Source organism: Emydura macquarii, unplaced genomic scaffold (assembly GCF_026122565.2).
Source record: "Emydura macquarii macquarii isolate MOO-44397 ecotype Brisbane River unplaced genomic scaffold, CSIRO-AGI_Emac_v2 contig_1451, whole genome shotgun sequence".
Taxonomy (NCBI): Eukaryota; Metazoa; Chordata; order Testudines; family Chelidae; genus Emydura; species Emydura macquarii.
In genome coordinates, this window is record NW_027131588.1 from 4829865 (window position 1) to 4857856 (window position 27992).

The 27992-nt window shown below is 38.9% G+C and overlaps 1 protein-coding gene across 5 annotated transcripts in view; it reads right to left on the reverse strand.

The window, feature by feature from the left end:
- Window positions 1-20062, reverse strand: part of NFIB (nuclear factor I B) — a 219707-nt gene extending 199645 nt beyond the window's left edge. For 4 of the 5 annotated variants that reach the window (XM_067553107.1, XM_067553104.1, XM_067553105.1 and 1 more), the window contains exons 1-2: window positions 12231-13175; window positions 5626-6157 (exon numbers count right to left, since the gene is read on the reverse strand). In XM_067553107.1, the coding sequence (XP_067409208.1) occupies window positions 5626-6157; window positions 12231-12260 (562 nt within the window). In that variant the 5' untranslated portion in view covers window positions 12261-13175. Of the gene's footprint in view, window positions 1-5625; window positions 6158-12230; window positions 13176-19929 lie in introns of those variants that run through there. The other variant, XM_067553103.1, reaches the window with a different exon arrangement.
- Between the last annotated feature and the right edge of the window lie 7930 nt (window positions 20063-27992).

Here is a 27992-nt window from a genome sequence, read left to right on the forward strand (position 1 = left end):
CGGGCTGGCCACTCTGAAAGCCCTCACAAGCCACTTTTGGCCCCCAACCCACAGGCTGGGAACGACTGCTATATAACATGACTGATGTACTACGCCATGACAAGGACAAAACCCACGTGATCTACTGGTTAGGAAGATGTTCGTCGGAACTATTTGGTGTTGTTCTCAGTTCAACCACCAATTTTATGAACTCAGTAAGTCACTTAACCCATTGTGCCTTGGTGTACCTTTCTGCAAAATGGTTATAATACTTAACTTTATGTTCCCATATTCAATTTTCACAAAGGGCCAATCCTGCAAGGTAATGGGAGTGGGGACAAGTAGTAATTCAGTGGACTAATCCTTGTGAGCCCATTTTTGCATTCACTGAACATGTAAGCATCCAAGTGTACAAGAAGTGCAACCTCTGGTCATAAATCCATGAGGATGATGTAGCACTTTGAGCATCTACATACCACCAGCATTATATGACTCACACATAAAACAGATTACGCACCAATATATTGTTGCATATAGTTTTCAACTGAATAAAATACCTTCAAACATTATTCCTAAACTGAATTTATCATCCTAAATAATTTCATACACTTTTTAAAATACTTAAAAGCTACCACTTTGATATTTCTAACTATGATTTATTATTTAATAATAATTAGTAATATTAATTAAAAATGTAAACAAATTACACATTTAGGAATGACCAGCCAAACTTAGTTCAAAGATGTCAGTTACCTAAAAAACAAAGCCTAATAAAGAGATTGAACTATTACACCACTAATATTTCGCTAGTTAATTCTTATAACTCAGAAGTGCCACGTTTTTTAAAAACCATTAAAATTTATTTTTAAGTGAAGTTAGACTTTTCTTAGGAAAACAAAGCAAATGGATTACTATGATATTCCATATGAAAATAGTGATGTCGCCATTCAAAAAAAAAAGTAGCCATAATTTTCTATGTTACAAAGGCTAAATACAGTTTCAAATCAATGCGGTTGAGGTACATGGACTTCTGTGCTCCTGTTTAGATTATCTGAAAATGTGCTTAATAACAGGACAAAGTACAGTCCAAAAATCAGTAAGCCTGAGTTAGTTTAAACTGCAGGCTGTTGAAGTCATGTGGCTTGTACAAAGTGCCAGCACACAACAGTTGCTATTTCTTGAGATCTGTAAACTTCCTAGTCGTGCGATAGATTAATTTTTCCACACACACAGAGTAGTCCCCTACCTACTCTTGAGAAAGTTCAGCCTACACCCTCCCTTCCCCCTTTTTCTTCCCCCCTTCTTTTCCCCCAAACAGACAGGACACAGTCTGGCGATTCAGGGACTCACGTAGGCCAGACTTCCTTCTGTGCAGCCCTTTGGGTAGAACTGCTAATCCTTCTTATTAATTAAAGAGATAATGGTGGTTAACCAGAAAGCAGTATTAATGCTAACTATCTAGGAAACTTCAACAGAAATGATTTAGCCTTTTTGTTGATTTCCTGGTAACAGAATTGTGCAGCTGGAATTCTAACATCTCAATGTTTTAAGAACTTAGAAATTCAGGAGTGTCTGAACTATATCAGACTAAGAGGAACTGTATCTTTTTGCTGCACTCATACTTAGATATTAAGTTTAAAGTGCCTCCCCTCAACTCCTGATTTACATTAGCATCTGGGAGTAAAGTTCCCCAATTATATCACTCTTACACCATCAGAAAGGGAAGAGTGTAAGCACAAGGTAATACAGCTGGTGTGAGAAATATACATTGATAGGAATAGGCACACAAAAAAAACCACTTCAAAATGTTTAATGCATCTACTATTATTTTAGTCTTTTAGACTACCAAAACATTTCTCAGGGTGCACTATGCTTCATTCAGTATGTGATGAAATACCAAATATAAGATTTGATTTTTATTTACGTTGAAAAAAATTAACAAAGACAACATGGGGATTAAGAATTCTGCAGATGAGAAACATCACTGTAGATATTTTATGATTTAGAAAAACAGCAATGCAAATTTGAAAATCAGCTGTTGTAGGATTAAGTAAAACATCTATAAGAGGAAAAGGCTTATATTATCTGAGGTTCTACTGCAGCAAACAAGTACAGCAGCTTTCATTCAGTGATTGTCAAAAACTTTCCAATGTGCCCACTGCAATGCGGATGCCAACCAACGAATCAAAGGCATTCAGCAACTAGACAAAGAGGGTCTGATGCCAACCTCGGTGCCACTGGCAACCATTATTGGCATCAAGCACATTGTCTGCCTTCTCTCTCCTCCCCCCCCCCGGCACTTGACAAACAAAATGGCGGTTCTTGTAGCAACGGAACACAGCATAAGCGCTGCACTGATTGAATCAAATACCACCAAATGATTTTATGGACTAAGATGTAGTTCATACCCGACGATACACGTTGTCTATCGGATAACAAAAAAATATATAGTTTTGTCAAAAGAAGCGGTGATCATGACATTTGCTAATTTAATTTTAAAAAATCAGAAAAAATAGACAAATATATAGAACAGGCAGAACACCACAGAAATTTGTTTTTAAAAAGGATTATTTTGATACTAAGCATTCTAATGATGTAGGTATACAACATAATGTAAACTTTAGCTTCTTTTCCCAAACCACTAAAAGCAGCAACATCACAACCCATGTCAAACCCCTTCTAAATTTTTTTATATTCTGCAACAGAAGAGGATGCTAATAAAAGATGAGGGGAGGGGAGAAAACAGCTGAATTGTGAGAGAGGAGCAAAAAGGAGAACTAGATGGAGTTGGTCAATGACAAAACTTGATAGGCTGGGTCTTTATTTCTTCCTTCAAAAGAAACATGGAATACAAGAAGTAGAAACCCCCTTTATAAAGAACCAAAAGGATATTGACATTTCTAGATCTGGAAATTGTCAATATATTGTAACATTACTCCACACTGCAATGCGGATGCCAACCAACAAATCACAGGCATCTTAGACTAAACAAAGAAGGTCTGATGCCAATCCTGGTGCCACTGGCAACCATCATTGGCATTCTAACTATTCTTCCTCATGTTTTCTCCTAGCCATTTAAAAAAGACCCTGTATTTTTTTTGCCCCTTCATTTGTTTCATTTATTTATTCTTTTTTCATATTTCTTTCAGGAATTGTTTTTATTTCTATTCTTAATGTATATGACACCATTAAGTAGCTTTTCATATACCAAAAGAGAAATAAAACGTCATGTGCAAGATGCAGCAGTTTGACTGACTTCATGATTATCTTTTACAAAACCTGACATCCTTAATCAATTACACTGCAAAACACTATAATTAAACTGCTTTCAATAAAGAGAAAAATTCAAAGCTTGACAAAAGAAAAAATACAAAGTTAACTTAATAGGACTTCTTCAAGTAGAGAGCCACCACATGTTAACAGGAGATTTACCGCAACACAGTGAGATACAAATTAGATTCACAGTTTACAATAAACAAAAGGGTCTACCAATGGTGACTTGATACAAAGAAGTTAATCAACTTTATCTTCCAGTATATTTTCTCAGTAGCTCCTTGTATCTTTGGAAATATGAATGGTGTCATAACGTTAGCGTACGCTTATCTTATTCACATCTATTTTGACACTTCTTAAAATAACTTATTTTGTCAGTTCATTCAAACCAATGAACCAGTAATGCCCCGCAATCCTGATTCCCCAATTCAAATTGAAGCCTTCCACCAATTTAAAAATTGACAATGTTTAAGAGATTATGCCGATCCTTGTTTCCTTGGTTCCAGAGTTGCTTGAACCATTTTGTTTCCCCTTGTAGTCTTGACTTTCAGAAAGATATATTTTACAGACAGGTAAAATGTGCTAGTATTAAGCAGGCTATGTCTTACTATATGTATTTCCATAATGTCACTTGCTGAACTTTTCTGCACTAAAGAAATTTAGAATTATAGCATATAATTAAGATGTTTTATTTGAAGCTACCAGAGACAGTAAACTCTTTTCTTTATGTTTTCCTGGATCAGCTTTACCAGATTTTGCAAGTCTTCAAGTCACTGCAAAACAACCAAATGTTCTATATACACTGTATACTGCTGAGAAAAAATAAGCTAATAAAAACAAGCAGAACCAAATACTGAGTTTTATTTTTTCACTATGAATAATCCATCAAGACTCACTGTATTTAATTTGCTTTACTTAAATTACATGATCATAACACACAATTTGGGAAATTCAATATGAATTCTAGAATAGAGGTTCATTAAAAATAAAAACATTTTTGTTGTGTTTGTTCTTCTGCAGAATTAATACACATAAATATTATGTAAAATCTATATGACGTTAGGTGCCATTTTATTCTTTTCGTTACTAATAAAATTCATTCGGTTAATTTCTCAGTTAAATCCCCTAGTTATATACAGCACATCAGCTAACAGTCTGCCATCTGCCTTTCTGCAGGCCATTTCTGCCTACCACCAGGCCAAGTTATGAAATGGCCCACCATCTGTGGCAGTTCAAACTTTCCCTAGTTTGGATTTGCAGCAAAAAAAAGAGAAATGCTTTATTAAAGTGGATCAATCAGTAATATAAAGATTTCTAGAGGACGGTATGATTACAAGAGGATAAAAAAGGAACTATAACAAAGAGCATGCATTTCATGAGTTTCAGAAATAAGAAAACCTGTATCTACATGGATCCATTTATGGTTCAGATGACCTGTAAATGAATACTATTATCAAAGAATTATATACATAAAGTTTGGTTAGCAAAATACTTTTTCTGAATCATCTGTAAAGTAATATGATCAGCTGGTTGCCTTTCAGTCCTATATCTCTAAATTTAACTGTTTTTTTTTTTTTAAGTATACCTGGTATTTTCCATATATAAACAGTTTTTAAGTAAAATTATGTGCATCAGTGTGCTACGAAAAGTTTAGCAAATCTGCATCATGAATCTTTGAAAAGTAAAATCCATATTGGTAATTTGAAGTGGTTCATACAATCAAAGAGTGCTTATTAAAATATGAATAAAATGCAAACACTGCATGCTATAATTCTGAATATATAGCTGCAAATATTTACTGGGGCTATGTCAGTGTTTGCTAATTCCTTTTTAACGTTTTATTTTTTTAATAGTTGAGAAAGTTTATAATTGCTCTTCAAAGCAATAATAGATTGATCAATATAAACCCAAGTCATTGAACATGAATAATTAAAAGACAAATATAAATAATTATATTTTGTATGTATGCAAGTACACATAGATGCATATGTCATTAATGATGTTGGAAACAGATGTATAAAATATTAATATTTTCTGGAATACTAATTGAAAAAAATGTACAACATATTGCCAGTTTTCGACCAAAATGACAACTTCAGAGGAACTCAAATATTCGTTGTTCCTTTTGCAAGAAAAAGCAGCATGTATGTCATATGCATGTGTCACTTACATATGTTTGTTGGAGTGCACGTGTATCTGTGTATATGTATACATGCTGATTTACAACTGTGTACATAACCACGGTTGGAATATAAACCCCAGAAAAATGTGTGATTGGAAATCTTCCCTTTTTAAAAAAAAAAGAAAAGAAAAGTGCTGCTTGGAAACAGTGTTTGACATACTAACATAGAAACACAACAATCTGCTTCCTACCTTGCTCCTGCACGTAGTATGCCAAAAACAAATCAAGCTCCTTGACTGATACTGTTATGTGATGTGGCTGGACGCAAAGTGCTGGATTTGTGCAATGTGGGGATTTCATGAGTCGCTCTCCATCCGTACTTTCCAAGGGGATGCCTTTGAACAGGATCACCATGACTAGATCCAGACGCCAGACTTTGTCAGCCTGTCGCAGGCAATCGATTCTCCTAATCTTACCCTTCTGGTCAGGATTGGACAATACACAGCATGGGTGCTTCTTCCCAGTTACAGTGAGCACAAAATCCTCCCGGTACTCTTGGCGGATATCTTTGCGCAGCTTGGCGAGTAGTCTGGATGCCCACTTCTGTTTAATTTCAGGCTTTTCACTAAGTAGCTCATCCTTGACTGCTCTTTCCTCATCCTTTGACATTCGCTTCTCATGTTTTTTAAAGTACTTGCGTTTTCGAGCCTGAAGGTTGAACCAAGTATAGGCGATTGCACGGACATGTGGTAGAAGTGCCTCAATGAACGGGTGAAATTCATCCTGTTGAAAGAAGGGGTGGGGGGGAGAAAGAAGAAAACTTAAAGTCAGTTTGTTCTAATGATCAAGGTAATAGCGAAATATGTTTCTGAACATTTTGAAGTGAAAACCAAAATGAAGAAAATACAACAATTTACAACAATTTCTGCGCAACATCCCTTTATGTAATTAATATAACTGTCAGACAAGAGACAGAAGTATCCTGAGCATCACATTTGCCCCACGGTTCACCCTCTGAAAGAAACACGTGAAGGCTTTATTTTGCATGCCCCTCAATTCACAATGCTATACAGACTACATCGTTTAAAAGAGATGCTATCAAGACGTTTTGTTTCTAACATTTAAATATTTGACTGATCGACTAATGCCAAGCAGTACCATTTTACAAAGAGGACACAATACGATTTTAAAAAATCTGAGCAGAAATGTTCAGAACGCAGGAGCGAATGCCACAGTTCATTTCTCTTCTCTGTGGCACAGAAACACAAAGCATATACATGCTCAGTGTAATGCCACACAGTTCCCGCTTTTGGAGCATGCTCTCAGCAAGAGACTGCTGGTGGCACAAAGAGCATGCGCCATTAAACTTGATCCATTTTCTTATCAATCGTCCAACATTCCAACACTGAAACAGCACCATTCCAGTGGTAGAAACTAGAGAAACCAGTATACCGTAAGGGAAGGTGGGCAAAAGAGACAGTGTGTAAAAATCCTGAACAGAAGCTTCTGTGCTTAGAGCTCTGCGTGCTTCCCTCCTATCTGCCCCCTCCCCAACTTTGTAAAATAGAAGTTTATGAAGTTGAAAACAAAAATTACACTAATATTCTTCCAACAGATTTACTATGGGATTTGAAGCCCCACAGATTCGGTTAATTTGTCACTGATCACGTGAGAGTGGCAATTATTCTAAACCTCTTAAAAATCAATCTGAGATATACAATGAAAAATGGCAACTTGGCACAAACTTTGCATTCTTTGTGTTTCTGCATGCTGTGGCAAGGTGATATTAGGGATACACCACTGGTCAAACACTGCTTGTGTGAAATCCATGCGATTTATTTACATTTTTAAAATATCCTTTCCTGGTATGTGGCTTTACCTGCAGGTTCATATCTTCTATCTAGCTGCAGTCTGTATTGCATTAAATGGGCAAAGCCTAAATGCAGTTTATGAGTATTTCACACAGCAATTCATTCATTCATTTTGCCTGTTTTAAGTAGCATCTTACATAGTTGTTCATGCCTAAATAGGACTTTCCCCCAAAGTACTATCTCTTTGAACAAATGTGAATGTAATTATTCCACTAACTTAAGATAGTCAAAACCTATTACCAAATGTTACTCTGCTTTGGTATTTCAGGGAGAGATTATGGGGGTGTCTCTCTGTTTTATATGTATGTGTTTTTGTTTTTAAACACAATGCAGTGGTTATACATCATGTTGAGTGATGGAATACAATCAAACCACAGCTTTCTTTATGTGATTACACACAAGAATAGAGTTTATAAACTAATATTTTCGTTACACTGATAGAAATGGAATGACTTATATTTAATCAGTGGAGTGATTAACTCCATTAGGTAAAAATGATGAAAGTATAACTAATGGCTTCATAATTATATAGAGTTCAGAGTATTTTCTTGGCAACCTATCAGACTTCAGGCTGAGATTTTAGCATTAAAAATATCAATTTCCAAAGGAATTTCAGAATATTCTGAATGTTAAAATCATGTAAGATTTGATTTTTACACCCCTAATGCCTCAACAACAACAAAAAAGTTGTGGGCACCATTGCACATATGGCCAAACACCACCTTCACAAGAAAAAAAAAATCTGAACCAAAACTGAACAGTAGAGGATGCAAATGGTTATATTACAGTATGAAACATAAAGGCAATGATTAAACTGTTCAGTAGTTTCCAGCAGAGAGTCGAACATTTCTGATACTATACTGGCACACAAAACTAGGCCATGTAAAGAGTTAAACCACAATCTGTTCTTTGTGTGGGAAGGCAGTACTGCTCTGAGCAACCACAGCCCACGATAAGATTTCCCTATCTCCATACACTTTCTGATGTCATGCTTTTTCCTCTCATTATAACTACTACAGAAAGTTTATTTTTTATCTTCAGAAAGTCATCTTAATGAAAGTCGTTTAATAAAATTTTGATTTTAACATATGTAGCAAAAAAGTTATTGTTAAACATTTCTAATTCATTTTATTACAGATTTTGAAACCTGTAACTTTTGCGGGGGTTAGAGTGGGGGAAATCCTTTTGTCCCAAATACAATAATTTCCTCTACATTTGAAACAGGTTGCAGTGTTTATAGCTTAAAATATGCAATAAAACTGTTATGGAAATATCCCATAGTATCTGAATATTGTATATCAAGCAGTTCTTGGGAAATGGGGTATTTAATAAGGACATCATGAACTTCTTTGGTTTGACTTTACTTTTAGGTACTATATCAAACATTAACAATAATATCCAATAGTATCCAAAATCCATGTCATTTTATATATTTAAATTTCAGGTCTGACACTCTAATAGTTTAATGTTTCTCTATAAAAAGAGAAGCTTTATTTTTTTATCATGTTCAGCATTTTGTTTTATAATACCATCAAAGACTGTAGCTCTAAAATATATGTTAAAGAAAAGTATGAAGCAGAGAAGCAGCAAGTTATGACCTACTGTAAAGCAGTATTATCAAATATCTTTCAGAGATTCATTGTGTGTCTGTATTCCTTTCAAATGAAACATTATTTGACAAGAAGTGCCCCATAAAAATGATCCTTAATGGAGATTTGCTATTAATCATACACATTCTCCACTAAACCTCCTAAAAAGCCGTCTACTAAATTTGATTTTTTCCCCCTAACATTGGTAGAGGTAATATTGAAAAAATGATTTTTATGTGGCACTTACCCATGTGAATCATAACTGCTCTTGCAATAAGATTTATGAAGGTAAAATTTTCAATTGTCGTAACAAATGGCTCAGGTGAACCAATGTGCATCAGCAATTTAAACGAACATGGAGGTTATTTTGAAATACGTATATAGCTTGCAAATAAATGAACAAATATCTATACTATAATCACAATATAATGCTGACTAATAGGCCAAGCTTCCTTTTTCAGAGTAGTTTACAAGCTAAATGTATTTCCTTTCTCCTTCCCCCTCACCTCACCTCTTTCTAAATTTCATATCAACTCATCTAAACTCAAATTAGAGAACTATGATACAGTAAATGAGGCAAAAGTTACACACAGAAGACTGTGCATGCACAATTTCACTGCATGATTTTTTATTATTTTTCTCTATAGCTAAACAATACTTTTCAGCAATATAAAAATAAACCATGTTAAATATATCACAAGAGCCTGAGCATTTAAAGGCATGCGGTAATTGCATTCTATCACGCCTCACAGCAAGAGAGACAAACTGGAGTTTATATTCATTCTAATATGGGAGAAAAGGCTGGGAGAAATACATAGTATGTGATGTCTGTATTCTAACATACAGGTATTTCGTATCCATTGAACTGGCATTTAAAGTGATGATGGGTAGTATTCCCAATTGCCAAGTATTGGCTTGACAAACCTGCTTTAGATTTCAGATCTATTCTAAAAGCATCTAAAAAGATGCTATAACATTATACCCTCACAACTTTTCTAAGGCACTTTTTATCCAGTTAGGTATTCTATTTTGATCTGTGCTTATAAGTTTTACCAGAATATTTTATTATGAGCACACAGCACCGCAGCAAAAATATGTCTGGACCATCATACAAACAGAGAGTATAGTAGATATTAAAATAATTTTGTCAAGACTTTTTCAAACTGTTAATCACAACTTAATATCAGATTCAGTGATATTCTACTTTTTTTTTTTAAATAAAAAGAAGACAAAGTGTAAATACTCATTTACCATGTAACCTTAACCTTCAAATTGGAGGCAAGAGGAGGGGAATTAGTAAAGAAATCTCAATCATTTCAAACAGAGGATAGAAACTTTTACAATTAAAGCAAATCAGAAATGCTACAGTTGTATTCCAGATGTATACTGCTAAACGTGCCTATTTAAATAGCCTTATGATACAGCATGATTGGAAAGGGCTATATTTTATATACAAGTTCTTAATACAGCACAGCCAAGATAATGTTCTTTTATTTATGCTTGCATAAATCTCATAAATTAAGTTTTATAAACACATAAAGAGTGGCATTTTTCTATAGATTTGGAAAAAAAAATGATGGAATTTTATTACCTCTTCTAGGGAAAGAATCTTAAAAGTAAACATATGAAAAAAATGTCATAAGACCTGGAAATAGCAAAAGACCTTATCCGCTATATTACAGGTGGACGTGAAAATTTGCCCTATTTCTTTCATATAATGTAAAAACTATTTGATTACATTTGTATTACTCACAGATACACACTCATGTACAGAAGACCCATTAGCTGTCAATATTTTTAGAGAGGGCAGCTGATGGGGAAAAAAAATCCACTAATCGTGGATTACACCAGAAGTAATTCCTAGGTGCGTACCTGTAAACATATGTACATATCTTCAATACCAACTGCAATCTATAATTTATTTTTAAACTACAAAAATATACTTAATTTTCTTTTCCACTTTAGTTTACATTTATTTGCTGAAAATATCCATTTCTAAGTCCATCACAAATAGATGCCAAACAAAATATAAACAATAAAAAATGTGTCAGCCAAAAAGCTACAGGACTGTATCCAATCAATGAATAAGCCTTATCTTTGTTTTCATCTTCATTCATAATTTCTGAAGGCTTCGGTCCTTTTAAATCACAATGGTTTTAAATTGTCAAATAATTGAAATTATAATGTATTTGTCCTGTGTACAAATATAACTGCATTAATATTAGATTTATAACATAACACTAGACTTGGTTTCTCATTTTTCTTTAGCTATTTGTTGCACCAATGTGGAGGCAAGCAGCTATCAGTTAATCAGTTTACTCACATCCTCCTAAGGCAGACTTTTACAAAAACTGCTGAAAACTATCCAATAGCTTTCGAGTTAGTTTACTCTTTGGAATATGTTCTAGCACCAATATATTTCTTTATTGTTAAAGGGATAATAAATATACTCTGCAGTAACTTCTGATGTGTTACTTTCTACTGTTTAAAAATAATAGTTTCAAAAGAACTGTAGGTCCGTATTCTGTTTCTTTCACTATGTTTTCAATATCTTCATAAACCCTTGGATTTTCCAAAATCTACTCTCTATATCCCCCCTGCTTGAAACAATATTGCACGGTTTGTCCAAAAATTCTCAAAATATATGGTTTTGCATGCAGAACAGAGAACTATTACTTGTTTTTCTTGTAAGGTCCAAAAAGTCAGTTACCACCAAAACATGACAATAACCATAAGTGCAATGTATATAAAGGGTAATTTTTGCTTTTGAAGTTGCATGCTGATTTATAAAACACCAAAATTAAACAAGAAAAAATTTATGTTCCTAGACAGCCAAATAAGAATATATCTTATAGTGTGGTCATTCTCACTTTAATCAACCTCATACAGTTGGCAGACTATATATTATTAATTCAGCATGGAACAGTATTACGTTACACTAGTCAATGTTTAATTAAAAAATAACACTTTTCCTTTTAAACCCTTTTAATTAGACACTGAGTGAATAAATAGGAGAATAGAAAAGACAGATCAGTGTTTTCCAGTCTAATCAGTGCTTTTCAGACCGGCGTTTTAATTATATTAATCTAGATTATTTTTTACTTTTGGCCTTTTATGCAACAACAATTTAGCAGTATTTATCTAGAGATGGCACTTGCAACGAATCTCCCCCAAAATAATGGCCTTGTACAGTTTGTTCTCTGCTGTTCTCTTTTGCAACAGGAGTTTAGACCCTGACGGACAGCTATAACTGTGCTTTAAGCCGTTATAACTATTAGCATGAGTCATCAACAATCTCATATATATGTATGCATCTGTATATATATATATATTGTTGTTAATGAGTCAGGCTAGTATATATAAAATAAAAAATGTAAAATCAAAACGCCTCTGTACCTGAGTGAGACAGATGGGAGAATACATCATGACTTCGCTTTGAGAACACACTTCCCGGAGAGCTCCTAAGAAAAGCCTCAAAAGGGAATAATTTCATCTATTCATTTTAGTCATCTGAGAACTCAAGGAAGATGAATCAATCAGGACGGAATTCTGCCCTGGATCGCCACAACTTCACAGCAAACCCCAGTCCTCCTTAAATAGCCCAAGATTCAAGTTCACTCCGTGTGCTAGATTTCCCGGGGTGAAATCCAATCTACACTTTTAACCCTCTTCTCGGCGGCGGCGCAGGCGTCTTGCTTTTGCTACTTCTGCTGCTTCTGGTTTTCGGGTGAAGGGCTGGTTTTTTTTCCTGGCGGGGAGGGGGGGGTGGCCGGGAGGATTTTGTCTGTTTGCTTTTTTAAGAAGTTGGTGGTGGTTGCACTGTCACCACGCTAGCAAAGTTCAAGGTTACAGCCCGGAGCGGAGCAGGAAAGTCCCGGAGTAATCACAGGCGAAACTTTGCAAGGAAGAGACCATGTGCGTCTGTGAGAGAGTGTGTGAGTGAGTGAGCGAGCGTCTGAGTCCCCCAAGGGTGGGAAACGCTTCGCAGCGCGCAATCTCCGGGCTCGCCTAGCAGCAGCCTGTGCCTCGCTCTGCCTATCCGCTCCCTCCCTCGCTCGCTCGCTCGCTCTAATGTGGGTAATGGGAAGAGGCTGCTTTCCAAACGCCCACTATCATAAAAATGATCTCTTGAAAATTCAAAACGATAAATCTCGGCCTCGCTCCCCCACCATTTGCTCGCTCGCTCTCTCTCTCTCTCTCTGCAAAACTTGGAAGGTGAACAAGCCACCGGTTACACCCTCTGGACCAGGGCCCTTCCACTTCTCTCCCCAAAGGAGACTTAAGGATTTTTTTAATTATTTAATGACACCATCCTCGCGCACACTCCTCCTCCCGCAAACACGGTCCTTTTTTTTTTTTTTTTTTTTTCCCCTCCTCCCCCCCGTTCATCAATCATCTAACACTGCAGAAGAGCCCAGCGCATTTTGCAAACCTGCCTGATTTCCCCTCCCTTCTGCTGAAAGGTTTTTATGGGGGGGGGAGAGATTGCTGCAGCGATTCCTGCGGCAGCACTTCCAGGGCACCGGCAGGAAGAAACCCACTTTCCGCGGCTTGTCCAGGGAAAATTCCCTCGCAGAGAAGCAGAAAGGGGCTGGGGCTCCTGCACCCTGCCTCTGCACCCCGGCCTCTGCTCTGCTCTGCCGGGCAGCCAGGCGCTGCGCGCACCGCGCGAGGAGAGGCGGGGGCCTGGGCGGGAAACTAAAAGCAGGAAACTTCGCCAGATCGCCACTCGTTGAACCCAACCAGGGCAGGGGAGGGGAGGCTGCGGCTGCGGCTGCGGCGGCCGAGGTTTCTTTGCATTTCCAGCGGCGTTGCGCTGCGCACCTAAAACCTGGGCCGGGGAGGGGGGGGCGGGGAGACGCAGGCCTCTAGTCCTAGCCACGGTGCAGAGGTGGCGGGAAAGACACGCCGGCCTCCTGCTCGGCTTTGGCCTCCTTGCCAGGGAGCCCCTTACACGTGGCCTCCGTCTCCTCTCCCCCCTCCCAGCCTTGCAGTCGCAGCCTGACACACGCCCACAGGGCCCCGGCTAGCCTTTCCCCGTGCCACAGGGGGAGGTCAGGCCAGCTTTCCCCTGGGGGGGTGAGGGGGGGTGGAATGGGGCGGCTTTTCTCTCGTGGCATTCCCAGTGGGGTGCAAGAGCCACTCTCAGGGCATCAAACAGGCTGGCGAAGGGGGCCCGCGGTAGCAAAGTCTGGTTTCAATCTTCCAAGCCAGCTTTCCTAGGAAGCTGAAGCCCGAGGACTCGTGTCTCGCTCCAGGAATGGAGTGAATGAAACTTCTTTTCTCCTCCCGTAAGGAGGGCGGCCAGCGATGCAGCGCAGCTCGCGGGAGGAGGGCGCAGCCGACCCACCCCCTGTGCGGGGCTGGCGACAGCAAAAGGGAAGGCGAAGCTGCCGAGGCGCCGGATCGGTGCCAGCTCCTGCAGCAGCCGGAGTTGAGCTTTGCTCTGTTTCGATCTCGAGTCTCTCGCTCGCTCTCTACATTGTCCTGCAGGGACCAGTGACTTTTCCTTTTTCCAAAGTGGGAGTTCTTCCCGTCGGTTATTCACCACCACACATCCAGAGGCGTAGGCAGGTTCAAGTCAACCATGAAATGGTCACTTTTTAACCCCGTCCTGTCCTCATTAGGGAAATGCTCAAACACAGCCCATTTTCAAAGAGGGCTCTTAATGAGGAGAGCCTGCCAAGTCTACCAGCTGCAATTCCCATAAATTTACAAGCCAAAAGAAGGGGGGAAGGGAGGGGGCCCGTACAGGACAGGTAATGTCAAAGGCAAGACGAGAGCCCAACACATTAACCCTTACAAGAATCCGAAAGACACACACCGTGGGTGTCTCCCAGCTGCACTTTCTCGAGCACCGGGGTTTGAACAAGTCACGGCTTCTTCCTTTTAAGGGCGGTATTAAAAAGTGACAAGTTTAGAGCACGCACGTATGCAAGAAGGGATGAGGCAAACTGGGGGTTAACCAGAGTGAACACATTTAATTTCATATCTTGCGCAGAATACACCAAATCCTATCATCTTTTCCTTTCTCCAGACACTGCAAAAAGCTGATAAGGCCAGCTTTAAACACTGGAGTTTCCCTTTGAATAAATGTTCAATTTAACTGGAGTTAATTTACCATAAAAGACATTCCCCTTGGCACAAATGCACTAATGTCCTTGAACACCTCTTTAAGTGCTTGGCCTCCTACACAACAAGCCATTACTGCGGGTCTGTTTTAAAGCTGTAATATCCTTCTCTCTTCCCTCCCCAGCCCCACCCCTTACCCTCCTAAAAAGAAACCCTGTCTAGAAATGCTGCCTCTCTGAGTTGCAAACTTGCACAGATTTTACAACTAGCCCTTCCCCCTGGCAGAACCATCCGAAGGCCCATTCCTAAGTACTGGGAAAGGTTAAGGGACCCTTTTTTTTTTTCGCCAAAGACATTTACACTAAAAGCAACAAAGTGTGACCAGCTTCTCAGATCGAACAGCAGGACAAAGAAGGGGAACAAGGTAAGGAGAGCCAATGTACAATCCACAAGAAACCCCAGAGTTAGAGTGAGGTTGATCTCTCTCTCTCTCTCACACACACACACACACACAGTGGATCAGGAAGGAGGACTGGGATTATGCATACACATATACATTCGCTGTTATTAAAAACTGGTTTTCACTTCCACTAAGTGAGACAAAGAAGACTAGCCAGAGAGGGAGGCGGGGGAGGAGGAGGGAGAGAGAGAGATGAGTCTGACTGCTTGGGGGCCCCATGTGGACGGCTGTGTCTGTCTCCCACTGTCCTCAGGCGCCCTGCAGCACACACACCGCCCGGCCCTTCACTCACTTAACATTGACGCACCAGCAAACCAGCGCTGCTTGTTTAACAAAATACCAGACTAACTCCAGGCCTTTCCAGGAATAGATTTGTTAGCCAGGATTAACCAAACTTCATTCCGTGAAGACATCCGTAGAGATGGAGTGGCAACGGTTTGGTGATTCATCTCAATAAATGTCCCCCCCCCCTTTAATAAGCAAAATATAACAACATGCTAATAGCGTCTGGGAACTAGTGAAAGTTTTACTCGCAGACACAAAGGTACAGCAACTCCCCTACAGCCTCCGCAGATACAAACACAGACTAGATGAAATATACATTCTAAAGATGCTGGTAAAATTTGCTGCTTCTCCCCCACCCGTTCTTTTCTCTCTCTCTCTCTCCCTCATCGCCCCCCCCCCCCTTTTAGGATTACCTCTTCAATAAATTAACCCATGATAGATCCTATATTGTAGAACAGTCTCTGATTCGAGGCAGAGTTTGGCAATTTACACGACCGGAAAACAAAACATATTCCCCTTTCAAGTTAGAAAAATGAAATGGGCGCACGATGGTGAGTGTGTCTTTGGGGGGGAAAGACCCTACATTGTCAAAACAAATTTTTCAACCATTAAAAAAAGTGATTTGCTTACGTAAGGATGTATCTGAATGCTGATGTCCCATGTGCCTGACTTTTGAAAGACCGTGATAGTGAAAGCAAACCACAATTGCGATTGAGCCTTGACACAGCGAAATTCTTTATGAAGGTAGCTCAAATACCTCAGAGCAGCTAAAAATAAGCTACTAGTGTAGCAAGTTCTGTATTATTTAATATCCCGTTTCTCTCTCTCTCTCTCTCTCTCTTTTTTTTTTTTTTTTTTTTGGCAATTTCTCATAATATTACGTTTCCTGGCATCGCAATTTTGGCTTCTGTATATGGAATATTGGAGATAAACATACCTTCATATAGTGTTTAAAAATCCACATAGGTATGTAATATTAATTCACACCCATACACACTGGCCACCTGACCTAACCATTGAGTGATATTGAGAACTGCTTTGATCTACCCTAGTTTAGAGAACCTGCTCTGCTAATCTGCCCGTGACACTCTGGAGGAGTGATGCGGGTATGCTATATATATATATCTCTCTGAAAGCTTCATAAAACAAATATCCACAACTAAAGAGAAGGCTCCTGTATGAGATACAGAATATGCACCTATCTGTTTATTAGATCGCAATTGTCTAATCTGTATTTTAAATTTTCTCTCGGAAAATTAACACCAAGTCTGGTCTTTCCTCTTCCCAGTACTCCCAATACCGCATAATTAGCTTCCTGTACTTATTTCACTGGGATCTATTTGTGTTCCCTGGTGACAAAACTAAGCTGAGAAAATCACTGTTAATAATGTTACTGCCGAAATACCAACGCACGCTGTTATACAAGACCAGCGATCTGTCTACATTTCATGCACATTTACAGTTTGAAACTCACTGAGCAGCACTGATTTCAAATACAATATGAGGCTAGCCAGCTCGACTATATGAAAAACTGGAAACACTTTTTGAAACTAAAGGCCAAACAAACTTTCTCTGCCCTCTGCAGCTATTTTTCACGGACGATTCAGACGTTAGTACTATTGGACTCCTATGGAAACAAATGCTTTTACTCTCTCTCTTTCAGCACCAGTATCAACACATTCTAAAGAGCGTTTGTAGTTATATTTCCAGAGGATCATACAAGTTAGAAATGGAAAGGCCTGTTAAGCCATCAAATCTATATTCTTGCTAATGTAGAATTCCAGTTCATGTCCTTTGTCTAGAGTCTAGACACTTGTTCTAGTATTTTGTTTATCAATCATAACATCGTTTTAGACCTCAAAATCAAGAGAAGGATATTGTTAATGTTGGACTGCATATAACCTCAATTTATTTTAGTATACAAGGGTTTGAATTTCCTAATTATCTAAACATATACAGAGAATGATCCATTTTTCTGAATATTCTGATAGTATCTTTTTAAAAATAAAAAACATTCCCTTCAGCTCTTTCAAATAATTCATTATGCAAGAACCTCCTCTTCTTCAATTTCTATTTCAAGAGGCCCTTGTGACCAAAATAAAAGCTATGTGCAGCTATCCATGTTGTAACATCAACTTTTCAACTTCAGCCTGAGTAAGAAAATACCTCTTATATACACAAATGTTTACATCTATACACACATATAGCATAGATTGGCTAAAGTATGCATTATATATATCACAGTGTTATGCTGAGTATAATATAGATATGTACTATGACCAGTAACTGAGAATTGCAAGACCATAAAACATTCAGGATTCCATGTGATTTCATATTCAACTATACAGCAAAGCTCCAGATGTTTATAATATCATGTCATTATAGTTTTGTTCAGTTTTCCTGAATATATTACATCTATCCGATTACAATAGAAAATAAATGTAAATGGAAAAATAAACAGTGAAACTTTCAGTATTTTTATCTGTTCAGGAATCTCAATTCAGTCGTAGATGCAGTTGAATTTTACAGTATTTGTAGGTTTCTTTTTTCAAATATGAACCGCACAGCCAGTAACACTTGTGACTCACTATAGTATCATCACACCTATAAATATATTAATATTTTTTCAGCATAGTATTACTATGTTGTCTTTTTTTTCTGAATGAGCAGAAATACACACACCCCTATCTATCTCACAGGGTGTGTGTGCTTGACCTCTGTCCACATATGGTTTGACGGTGACTAACATCCAAGCTTTCTCTGACTCCCAGACCAGAAAAATGAAAACATCAAACCTCAAATGTAAAACTGTAAACCACAACGTTTTGTGTTACACAACTCTGCAGTTTTTACCCGGACTGCATAAAGGTCACGTTTGCAGCCTTACAAAGGAACGGAAACCCATTCTCGCTAATATAGCAAATTCTCTCAAAACTTACATTAACTAATCTTAAACTTCCTGGCCAGACCAAAAAAAAAAAAAGTTTCATCTGTATCTCTTATGACTTTCTAGATTTATTATGGCGTTTTCTTTAAGATCGATTTAAATGTCTATACAAATCAGAGTTCAAAAGTTAACTTTTTTCCTCTGATTCAATGTTAAGTTACATGTGCTGTGGTTCAAGATCACTTCAAAGAAAGTTAGAGTTAAGGCTTGTGTATTTTGGCGCCTTTTCTCTGCCAGCTACTGTACTTAAAAAAAAAAAAAAAAAAACAGCACTTGGCGATCTTGTCTGTCCCGTCTCAAGTTCAATGGCAGCCCCTTTCCAGCAGCAGGAGCAGGAGAAGATGGCCATTTTCGCAGCACTAATAATAATTCAGATCACGCCACATCGGCATCTTGTGTCAAAGTCGAAACTGGCTTCCCCGCCCCCTTCAACCTGAGAGCTGCCAAGTCCTCACACACTCCGCATTCAACCACAACTTAATGGATGGGATATTGTGCATTAAAATGTGGCTCAGACACACAGGCGAGGAGAGGACAAGAGGGGAAAGCAGACAGACTGACACACACACACACACACGCACGCACACGCAGAGAGAAGAAAGGAATGAATTAAAGTACACGCACGGATCCCACAGCAAAACAGTCGGGTGGGGGAAAGGGAGAAAGAAACAACAGGAAAGCCACAAAAGTCACTTTACAAACCAACTTCAGAGATACCAAATGAACACTTCGCACTGAAACATGAAGCATCCGAGCTCAATTAACTAGCACAGCAGAGGTCCAATGCTACTTTTCCTCAAAAGTACACAGTCACTGTGCAAAGTGCATTCATGACCAAATAGACCCAGACGGCTAGCAGGAAAGGGAGAAAAAAGGTGAACAAAAAAAAAAAAAAAAAAGAAGAAGCAACAACAACAAGAAAGGGAAAACAAAACCCGTCGCGAGGTACAAATAAAGTAGCATTTTCATTAATCCTTCCCAGCGTTTAACTGATAGCTGCCTGCCAAAGTGGGGGAGGGGGAAAGTTGAAGCAGGAAATGTGCCAAGTTCAGCACTTTTGGACGCAAACTCCCATCAACTGATTCCTGGCATAAAAGTGTGACCCATATACAAAAGCTGCCAAAAAAGCAAAATATAAACAATCCACCACTTATATCTCATCCTGTAAAACAGAAGTGATATCAGCTTATAGGAAGGGGGTATAACATCCACTCTGAAACCACAGAGACACAATCTCAGCCTGGAGGGAAGAAAGAGGGAACAGCCAAGCAAATGAAAAGCAAAAAAAAAAAAAAAAGCAAAAAAAAAGCATAATTTTCAACGCCACATACCATTGCACTGTATTGCATTAAATAAATGGGATCCTGAAATCTGTAACAGACAACACTGGGCCGTTGGCTTCACATTTCTCAGGTAACCAAATTTATTCTTTTCTCAAGAGCTCGGTGTGGGTTGTTTGTTTTTGTTTGGATTTCCAGAAGTGGCCGTCTTTTTTTAAAAAAAAATTATGATTGTTATTGGCTCAGGTTTGTTTGTTTGTTTAATGGAGACACCGAACAGGAAGAAAATTCGTGGCCAGAGGAGGGGAAAAGGCGGTAAAGTTAAAGTCTACAGGCAGTGGGACGCCCCCTCCTCCTCTCGCTTTCCAATCTTCCTTCCTCTTTGAGTTGCAAGGCTGGAGAGTAGGTTTTGGTGGCGGACTTGAACGCGATCCAGAAGAGGCTGAGACCTTGTGTGTGTGTGTGTGTGTGTGTGTGTGTGTGGAGCTGGGCTGGTCTCTACGTATGTGTGTTGCTGCCTCTTTTTTTCCTTCCCTTCTCTCTCTCTCTCCCTCTCTCTCCCCCCTCTCGGCTCTGGCTCTGCGACTGCTGCAGAATGAGCTGGCGATGCACGAGTGCCGAGCTGCGTACTTGGCCTCCTTCCACCCCTTTCCGATTGGCCGGCCCAGCGGCGGTGGCTCCCCTTAACCACCACCCACTAAACCACCCATTCCCCCACTCCCCCTGCCCGCCGGTCGCAGCCCTTGGGAAGTGCGGCTCTTCGCTTCCGCCTGGCGGCTGCCTGAGAAACCAAGAACACGCTAGAGCGGGAAGGAAGGGTTATTTGCATATTCATACAGCAACACCCAATGAGATAGAGAGGAGCCGGAGGCGGCGCCAGCAGCTCCAGACAGGTCCGGGACCTGAAATCAGTGCGTCCATTGAGTCGATCCCTTTCTGTTTACACGCAGGGCTCTGTGCGCGCGCGCTGGAGGCCGGTGCTGACCGCATTGTTTTCCCAGATCGCAGACGCACGGGTTTTGTTCTTACACAGAAGTTTATCGGAATCCCCATTCATTTTGGAAAAATGGTTTAAAATCTTACTCATCATGGTAACTGCATACCTCTGATACAAAAAACCCAACCCGGTATCACCGTAGACATACACGAGCGTAGCACCGAATGGAAAATACGCCGCTCCTACTACAGATTCGAGAAGATATTTATCTCTATTTTTTAAAATTAATTGTATTTCTGAAAGGGGGAAAAAAAGCAATCAGCAGGCTTCACCCCCTCTCCAATCCTCACCCCCTCTCCAATCCTACCTTTTGTAAGCACCCAAAGTTCCCATTGAAGTGAATGGGAATTTTAGATGTGCAAGGATACAGGATACAGCTCCTGGAGCAAACACTGAAAACGGATTTAAATGGGGGTTGTAGAGTGCTGGGAACTTTTCGAAATCAGGCTTCTTGATTGAGGTGCCTAACTGTAGATTGAGGCCCCTGCTTTTGAAAATTTCCCTCACCCTATTTAATGTGCTGGTCTGTGTGACCAACCCTACTACCACTGAGTTCAATAGTAGCATGAGTAGCCTCTGTTAGTACCCAAAATGTGACAGTGAATGAAGTTTTCTGTACAAATCTATATTTTTTCGTGAGTTTCAATGACAATACAAAAATTTGCTTTAAGCTGAAAGCTGGCACATGCAGATTTTCAACCTAAAATGGATGGATTTTTTTTAATGAAATGTAATCAAATCAAATACATTTGCAGTTTATAAAGGAACAGAGAGGTATACAAATTATTGGTCTATACTACTCTGCAACTTTTTGGAGTGTATAATATTCTAAAAAGGTTGGGAATTAAAAGTTGTATTTTGGAAAGTGAATACTCAATGTATTGTAATTGCTTCAGATATCACAAAAAAGCTTAATATTTCTGTACAGCATTTGAAAAGTAAATTTCTTCACACACATTTTCATAAAAAGCCTTTGCAGATTAATTATGGCTTCAGATACCCCTTACCTTATAACGTGCCAAATGACCAAACTACCATTATCAAAAGGACCAAAATAACTCCAGTGGAATTGTTGTTAGACCCAAACCTGAAGTGGGAGCTCCACACAGGATCAGGGGTGCACACGCATTGAGCTCCTTGTAGGACTGTGGCCATAGACATAAAATTGAATCAAAAGTGTGGGATGAGGTTTTAAAACTAAAATACATTTTTTCTAGTGCTAACATTTTTTTTGCAGAGTATACACTCTAAGGAACCCTCATAATTGTTTGGAGCAATTGCTGAGAGCAAGGACATTAGAAAGTTCCTCTCAGGAAGTCAATTTGTTTTTGTTTGTTTGATAACAATATTTTTTTAAACTTCTAAAAATATTTGTACTTCTACAATTAATCATAAATTGTCTGCCCAAAAAATCAAAACCATAAATCCCAGAAAAAATAGTGTTTTCTATTTATTTCTTCTACTTATTTTATTAAAAAGTCAAAAATGAAAAAAAAATTAAACATTTTCTTACATTGTGTTTAGTTAATGCGATTGCTAAAACAGTGTGTGCCCTGGATTTTGTAAATTACATGCCATCCAGTTAATCAACTGGGTAGCAGGCCTTTTTCCATGCAAGGGGAATCTGTGGTTGTTTTTGTTATATAGAATTCAAGCTTAAAGAGCCACAGACTAATAATGTGTGGCAAAGGACAACAGTCATCAATCTTTATCACACTTTATTAAAAATACATATATACATATATATGTTTTTATTACAGCACTATGGTACTTTGCCAAATATTCAGACTCGTGTACATAGGTGCTGGAACTACGGTTGCTGCTGCACCCCCTGGCATGAAGTGGTTTCCATTATATACAGGGTTTACAGTTTGGTTCAATGGCTCTCAGCACCCCCACTATACAAATCGTTCCAGCACTCTTGCTAGCGTAGGAGCCCTTTTACTCTCTGCTGATATCGCTTGTGCCTTGATATATAGAGTGACCCTGCCCTCTGCAACTGATCTAGCAAACCATCAGGAACTCTTCATACAGTATCAGCTGAAAGAAGTAATGGCAATATGGAAAACACTGAATAGTCTTAAAGAGATGCTGTAGCTCAAAGCTATATTAATTACTCAAACAGATGAACCTAGATTGAATATATATTGATATTTGTCATAGGCATTTTTCTTGAAGGCTTTATTTGATTATTGTGCTATATATAAATGTTAGCCTTTGATTTCTCATTTGTACAGTTTTTGTGTATCTTGCTTACGTGTATCTTTTGCTACAAGTATAATCAAAGCCCTATGTCGTCCACTGGCAAGCTGAAGCCTACGTTCTGCTGCCAGGTCCCTAGTTTTGCAGCTTTCTGGTATGAGAAAAGTGTAAGTTCTGTGGCAGTTTAATTTAAAATTTTAAAATGAAAAATTATAATGAATTAAATATGAAAATTAAATAATCAGCATAGCATTTCCTGTGTGGCTTATTGATAGATATTCAGTTCCAGTGGGAGGTAGTTTGGGATTGGGAAAATATAATTTGTTGAATTTCTGCAAAAATAAGCAGCAGTGCAATAGTTATCAGTATCAACACTTATTATATCATCTTTAAGCTGCAGAGTTAACACACACACACACACACACACACACACACACACACACACACACAAATTGGAAAGATAACAGTTCTCCGAGCTATTGTTTGAAGTTACCCACAGACTCTGGAAGACAGCACTGCTTTGGTGAACACTGTTCACGTTTCCAAGGTTTCTTCACAACCAGGAGGGCAAGAAAAGATCATGTAAATGAAAGCCAAGATTTTGGAACAGGAGTCTGTGGCAAGAGGTTGACACAGCAGCAAATTCTGTCAGTAGCACGGTCACAGAACAAACAAGAATCAAATTCTGTGGCCACATAATCCCAGAATAGACAGTCTCCTGAATAAAATACATGCATGTTAATTATGGGTGATGCAGTAATAACGCTGTTATTAAGTTTGCCAAACACTTTCCATTATGATCCCCCCACCATTTTCTTTAGTTGCTTATAACTTTTATAAGTTATAAGTAGCTTAAAACTTTGTCAAAGTTCATCCTTTTTAGGCTGAACATTTCTATGCTTGGTACCTGCATCAAATCGAATTATTGTGGAAAGTCTGATCAAAAACATAAAAATCATTCTTGAAAATAGCAGTTCATTGAAAAATAGGTAGCTTTGGCTTTTTCAGACAGTTTATTTTTTTAAACCAGTTCTAGCACCTAAGGCTTTGGAGCAGGGACTTGGCAGGGTGATAGTCCTGTGGCTAGAAAGGTGCATTTTACTATTCCTGTCAGAATCCAACCAGATTTAACTGAGTTATAAACTATAGAAAAATCAGTGTTTGCACACATGCACTATAACTGCTCATTATTTCTGAAAGTTCATATTTTTGTCATGCTGCACTTTAGATGTTTTCAGACCCCACTGAACCTCCTGCATAGTTACCCAGCAACTAGCTGGAATTACAGCTCCAAACTCAGGATAGCCAAAATGGATGCTGTTGTTTCTTTCTCTCATCAAAATACTCCTTGGTCTAGGGTAAGATGCTCTGGGCCAAGAGACCTTGCGTTTTAGTCTCCCAGCTTCCACAGATTGGCATTAATAATTATCTGTACTACTGAGCAAGGCCTTAGACTTATGGTTTGAGAGAGAGAGAGGCATCACTCCTGTTTTACAAATGGGGAAGCCAAACACAACAGAGATTGTACCAGATTTCTTCTGGAAGAACTGGAAATAGAACCCGGGATGAAATCCTGACCCCACTGAAAATCGATAGCAACACTCCCATTGACTTCAATGGGCCAGGATTTTATCCAGTGTAACCCAGGTTACATTCATTAAATTACATTGCCTTTTCAGGAAACATATATGCTAAATCTATATGCTTCATGATACCATATGTAAAAAGGATGTACTGCTGCATACCTATCTTCACAAAGTGCCCTCTGTGCCACAAATAAATAACCACTATGTAATGAAAACCCTAACTAAAATACAAATAGCATCCAGGAATTCTAAAATTCAGTCCCTTGCTTTAACCACTAGACAACTTCTGTCTCCTGGAGCCAGGAATATAACTGAGGAATCTTGATACCCAACATTCTATTGCTGTCTAACAAATAATTGCAAATGATGTAATTTCTTTGTTTCTTCATTTTCCTTTATTAAAAAAACCTTGGAAACTCTAAACAACAAAATTCTACATTAAAACAACATTATAAAGGTCGTAAAGCGGAACACTCACAAATAAAAAAATGCCATATGTATTCTGTGCAACTTTATTTTATCTGGGCATGCACCATGGTATAGTCTTTAATAATATGATAATATGTTATTTATTCCATAATACTTCTACTTTACTGAGTGCACTGGACTACTTAGGAACTGTAACACCATTGTTTTAAATAGAAAAAATAAAAAATAGCTCAGGGTTAATGGTAGTATTTAAATGGACTACTTAACCTTTTGAGTTTACACCTCATTAAGATGAATGGGATGGGAAGGGAGTCATATCTTTGTCCTTGCTTTTGCCTTGCAGAATTTTTCTGCCAAGCACAGTTAATAGAGCAGCAGCACATTAGCTGACTTTGTAGCAGCTGTATTTTTGAAACAGAAAAAAAAAAAAAGGGAGAAAGTTTAGAAATTGCAGAACATTGTGAAATAGAGCCAGGGCTGGCCCTTAGAGGACAATTATTTTGGCTCCCCTTTGCTGCAAATCAGTCTACCAGATCCCAATCTCTTCTCCTGCTACAGTCCATCCCGTTGACCCTCTGTAGCCCAAAGTTCCAGAGATGTGTCTTAGAGCACTCAGGCTTCTGAATAGCGCTCTGCTGCACTCTGTGCTATGAGGATGATTTCCCAGACTGTAGGGGTCTTTACAAGATGCAGAAAATTCCAGCCCCAAAGGCAACATTTTCAGAAAGCTTTGAGCAAGTGAAAACAAGGTTATAACAGAACTCCTATGCAACTTTAATTATAGCCTTAATGCTATGAATACTATAAATATATAGACACCCGCACTTAAGATAATAAAATCAAACTTTATTAAGCTTTTAGATTTTGTTAACCAATCCAATTGGTTAATAAAATATCACACTGAAATGTAGTCTGCATTACCGCCTTCAAAACTAATGCAAGCAAGGAACAGAACAGAGCACCACAGGATGGAGGAAGTTAGAGGAAGAGACCAGTGCTGGCAGCTAAAGATCAGCCCAGGCCAAGAAAACTTGTCAGGCTGGGACGTCACTCCTTGCTCTTTTCCAGAGCCAGTGCTTGGGAGTGTGAGGAGACTGGTGCTGGCCAAGAAAAAACTGTTCTGGGAGTGTCAGAAAATCTCACTTCCTTTATTGCTAAGCAAGAGAGAGACAGAAGGAAAAGAAGTAAGTGGGGGCCAAGTGGCAGGAAAAGGGATAAGCCACCACAGAAGGATGAAAGACAGTTGGCCCAAAAAACCTCTGGTGTATGAACAAAACTAATATACAGACTCTCTCTGTAGGTAATAAAAGTAAAACGAATTACTCTCATGTAAAAATTGTTCCTGGGCTTGTGCAATTTTTACACCCACACCCAGACACACAAAATAGAGAGATGGAAGATTAAATTGATAGATCACAGGGAAAATATAGACAAACTTGTTTTCTCTTTCTAAAGATAAGTACATTTCTTATATGCTAATGAAAGTGGTCTCTCTTTGTCCTTAATGATCTACTTTTATCCCATAACAAATATTCATACATGTTTTTCCCGTTTATTTTAAAGTTTTATACATTCTCCAGAACAGAAGCTGTCTTCCTTGGTACTTGTTTGTATTGTAATTAGCACAATGATGGCCTGATCTTGGATGAGGATTCTTGAGAGCTATCATAGTTTTAATTTTTTTAAAAAATACAAAAATTGTGTTAAAATTAATGTGTGCCACATAGGATTTGCACAGGGATCTAGATCTATACATTACTATGAATCTTAAATGTGTATTTTCTCCTCTACCCTGGGTTGAGAAATATAAAAAATAGCAAGGTTATTGTTTAAGTTTGATATCCCAAGATCATAAAATAAACTAGAGAACCCCAATTTACACATCCAAGATTAAAACTATATAATACCAGTGGCATCCAGCAACATGTGAAAGTGTGTAAGTGATTTTGACCCAATAAAGTAGACCCTTAGTCAATTCAATTCCAGGTAAAGATTATAGTATGATTTTTAAACAGGACAGGCACTGCCTCCACTGCAGACTGCAGACAGATGTTTTCCTGACTAAGGGCCCAACGCAGAAGAATATATCCACTGTTTTCCAGGTTGTGCAAGCCCCATGAAGGTGCAGATAATCCTGCACTCCTTACTTTCACAAAATACCCATCCAGTGGAGAAAACAGAGTGCAGGATCGAGCCCACTGGCTCTATGGCAGGCCATTGTATTACTCCACAAGGCCAAAAAGGAAAGAAAACAACTTCCTAGCCCTAGGCTGTGGAGCTGCTGAGATGAAGGGGGCAGGAGAGTGCTTGTCAATTGGACAATAGTCCGAGAGCACTCAAATGCCCTCTGACAATCCCCTTCATCTCCTCTGCCCTTGGCCTCCATAACCTGTGACCCAGTAGGCCATAGATCTGCACAGCCTCAGGAGGAAACAGCTTCTCTCTATTTTTTTTATTGAAAAACAAACATCTTTAGTTGTTGGAAGGGGACACTCTCCCTCCCAGCCCAGATGGCTAGAAAGGCCAGCTACTGAAACTCCTGTCACCAGTCCCCCAGGGAGGAGTCCATGGGGGGCCAGTGCTAGCTCCTTGCTAATACAGGTAATAGGGGATTCACTTAAAGACAGTTTCATTAGTCATTGGATGTTTTCCTCTCTTCCTGCCTGACACCTGCAACCCAGAGATAGTCAGACTTGCCAATGTTTCTTGAGCACATGTAGATGGGACATGAGATGTTATCACAAAAGGTCTTGTTACAGCAGATGTGTGAAAGTAACGGGCTGCTGGCACAGAGGCCCAGTTTCCATACACGCGACTTCACTGTCTATTTTCCTGTTTGCTTGCCCCCCCCCCTCTTCCTTCCCCCACAGGCAGATTCCATAGGCAGCACTGCTTTTTAT